The sequence below is a fragment of the Drosophila innubila genome, assembly GCF_004354385.1.
Source record: "Drosophila innubila isolate TH190305 chromosome 2R unlocalized genomic scaffold, UK_Dinn_1.0 1_C_2R, whole genome shotgun sequence".
In the NCBI taxonomy this organism is placed as follows: Eukaryota; Metazoa; Arthropoda; class Insecta; order Diptera; family Drosophilidae; genus Drosophila; species Drosophila innubila.
Window position 1 is genome coordinate 12,549,302 of NW_022995374.1, and position 3,018 is coordinate 12,552,319.

Sequence of the window (3,018 nt, forward strand, 5' to 3'; positions counted from 1 at the left end):
AGCTGATGATAAACTGGATTCATTGGGTAAACTGGATGCACCCTAACTGGAAAGGTTTCCACTGTATTGGAAATGCTTCAGGTGTATAAGAAATTGATTATTTAATTGATGATGCGTTATGTAAACTAATTAAGCCCTAACTGGAAAGGTGTCCAGTGTGTTTTTAAGGATTCCAGTACATTGGTAAGGCTTCCATGGTTTTGAAAAAAATATTGGAATTGATTACACTGTATTGGAAAAACTTTCAGTGTACTAGAAATAGATTCGTAATTTAATGATAAGATTAGATAACAATCCATGATCAAAATGTTGAGGAAGGGTTGAGTAATCCAGATATTCAAAATGATTCCAGTGTGTTGGAATGGCTTAAATATTCCAATTGAAGAGCAGAAACAAGAGCGTAGTTTATGTGGAAGCATTGCGTAACTATTATAAAAAAAATTCCAGGCATTCATTTCGTTGGAAAGGTTTAATTGCATTTTCAACCTTTTTTTTATGATTTTTGCAAATAATAGTTGAACAATTATGACAACAACAATAGCAAATAATGATAATCAACAGCGGTAGCCAAATAGAACCAGCACAGAAAAGATACGGCAACAGCTAAAGAGAGAGAGAGAGAGAGAGAGAGGGAGAAAAGAAAGGTAGAGAGAGGCAGTGTGAAAGAGAGGTAGCTGCTGATTCAAGCGCTTCATCCGCCCGTGCATCCGCTCGTTTCGTTTCGTTTTTCTATGAATGAACAGCCACAGATACAAATGCAAACACAGATACATACAGCTAAAGATACAGATGTGTACTGTGTGTATGTGTGTGTGTGTGTGTGTGTCTTCCTGTATGCTGTATGCCGCATGCCACACCATGTGGCTCATTGTCGCTGCTGTTGTAACTTTGGAACTTTGCATTTAGTGCAGTTTTATGAATTTGTCTGTTTTGAATTCTCGCTCTCTCTCTTTTTTAGTCTGTCTTTCTCTTTCTCTTTAGTTAAGCATCCGGGATGTTGTTTGTGCCGACTCAAAGGTAAAAGGAAGTGAGACAAATGGGCCACTAGCAGCGGCAACAACAGCAACAACATGGCCATTTACCTTGTACCTTTGGCAGCTACCTTGTAATATGAAACAGATGTCGTTTCCACAGCAACAACAACAACAACAGCAACAAAACTCAAAAGACGCCACTTCGAGCGTGCCACATGCCACAGACACTATATGGCAAGCAGCTGACGCTGTTGCAGTTGCATGAACAACACTTATTCAATGCCAATTCAATATCAATCCATCAGCTGGCCATGAAATTGAGCTCAATGTGAAAATGAACTTAGTTTCGTTAAAATTATTTTAAATCTTGTCATTTGCATATTTGTATAAGTTTTTATTTTTTTTTTATGTTTCGTTTGTTTTTTTTTAAACGCGTATAAATTTATATTGAAATTCAAAATGCATCGATCTTGTCTGTTTCTCAAAAGGTGCGTGAATACTAATTAATTTCTTAATGTTTTTATCATTACTTTTCCATAAAATCCATATCATATTCTCGATACAGTTTAAACCCCGTCAACATATACAAATCGGCAAGTGCGATTTATATGACCTCTGTGGCAAAGATAGCGCCAAGTGCCCTTAACCCAACATGCACCACGGAGTTGGCCACTGAGGAGTCAATCGTCCAGGCACTACATGAATCCATATCACCCAATGCACAGAAGGTTGAGTATCAGGCAGCTGAAAATAATCTGGACAAAGAACAGGAGCAGCAGTTGCAGTCGGAGCAGGATGACGATTTTGTGTATGACGAAGAGGGGAACGTAATAATGTCTTCGAAGGAAAGCTGTAATTGTGTATCCTCCGATAACCAGGAGGAGGATTCTGAGGACAATGAGGAATATTTATATGATGATGACGAAGAGGAGGATTTATTAATGACTTCTACAGATAGATCTTTGCTTCTGCAATCTAATTATGAAAAAATCTATAAACACTATAAGGACACCCAACCAAAACCCATTCCCATTCAGCCTAAACCGCATCTTACTACGTGTATAACCTTTCGTAAGTAAATCATCTAAATCAATCATGTTGATCATCATCATTTTTTCCCACTTTAGATGATAAGTTGGTACTCGTGTTTTGTATGATTTCATTATGTATCAGTGCTTATGTGATTATAAAGGATGCGATAATGAACCCATTTTTTAATCTATGGTGAAATGTGCTATTTTCAATCAATCAATCGGGTTGTCAATCATTTTGTTATCTGTGCTAAGGATTTTAATTGTGATTGCTATCAAATTTGAAATTTACTTTCATAAGTCTGTCAATGAATTGATGCTCAAGTCTATCAATCATGGGTCAATCAATCTGTAGTCCACTAATGTGCCGAAAATTAACATTTTAAATTTATTAAATGTTCTTTAGTATGTTTTTTGTTTGTTTTTATAAATCAATCAATCTGCTGATCAATCTTTATTCCAAACAAACGATTGATCAATCATTCAATTATTTAACTGCGAAAGGATAAGGTAAACTAATTGTCGAAACAGCTACAACATGTTAATTTGCTTTTATTAATCAATCAATCAAACCATCAATCACATTATCAATTAGTTGCTTCTCTGCAAACTTGCCAAGGATTCCAAAAATTACTGTCTTGATTTATTGTCGGCACAGCAAACGAATGTAAATGTGAAATGTGCTTTCATCAGTCAATCAATCAGGCAAGCAATAGATCAATCAATTTGTAATCTATGTGGCGCTGCAAATGCGCTTACCAAACGTCGAATAAAGACCGGAAAAATTGAAGGAAATGCCGCTTATGTAAAGTAGAATATCCGCCGGCAACGTCGACGACCGATCGCGACCCGAACGGAAGGCGGAAGGCGGAAGATAGGCGGACGAGGTGCGAAAACAATAAAAAACAAAAACATAACAAAACGGAAGTGGAAGCAACGAATGACGGTTCCGTCGAATCGTCATCGTCAACAGAACTGTGTGTTCCAACTGTGCCTTCATTCCAATCCATTGT

The 3,018-nt window shown here is 37.0% G+C and overlaps 1 protein-coding gene across 1 annotated transcript; it reads left to right on the top strand.

The window, feature by feature from the left end:
- The first annotated feature begins 1,377 nt into the window (after positions 1-1,377).
- On the top strand, positions 1,378-2,401 carry LOC117784191. Its single transcript, XM_034621853.1, has 3 exons — positions 1,378-1,462; positions 1,540-2,045; positions 2,102-2,401. The coding sequence occupies exons 1-3, from the start codon at positions 1,434-1,436 to the stop codon at positions 2,200-2,202; spliced, it is 636 nt and encodes a 211-aa protein (XP_034477744.1). The 5' UTR covers positions 1,378-1,433; the 3' UTR covers positions 2,203-2,401.
- Positions 2,402-3,018: the final 617 nt, after the last annotated feature.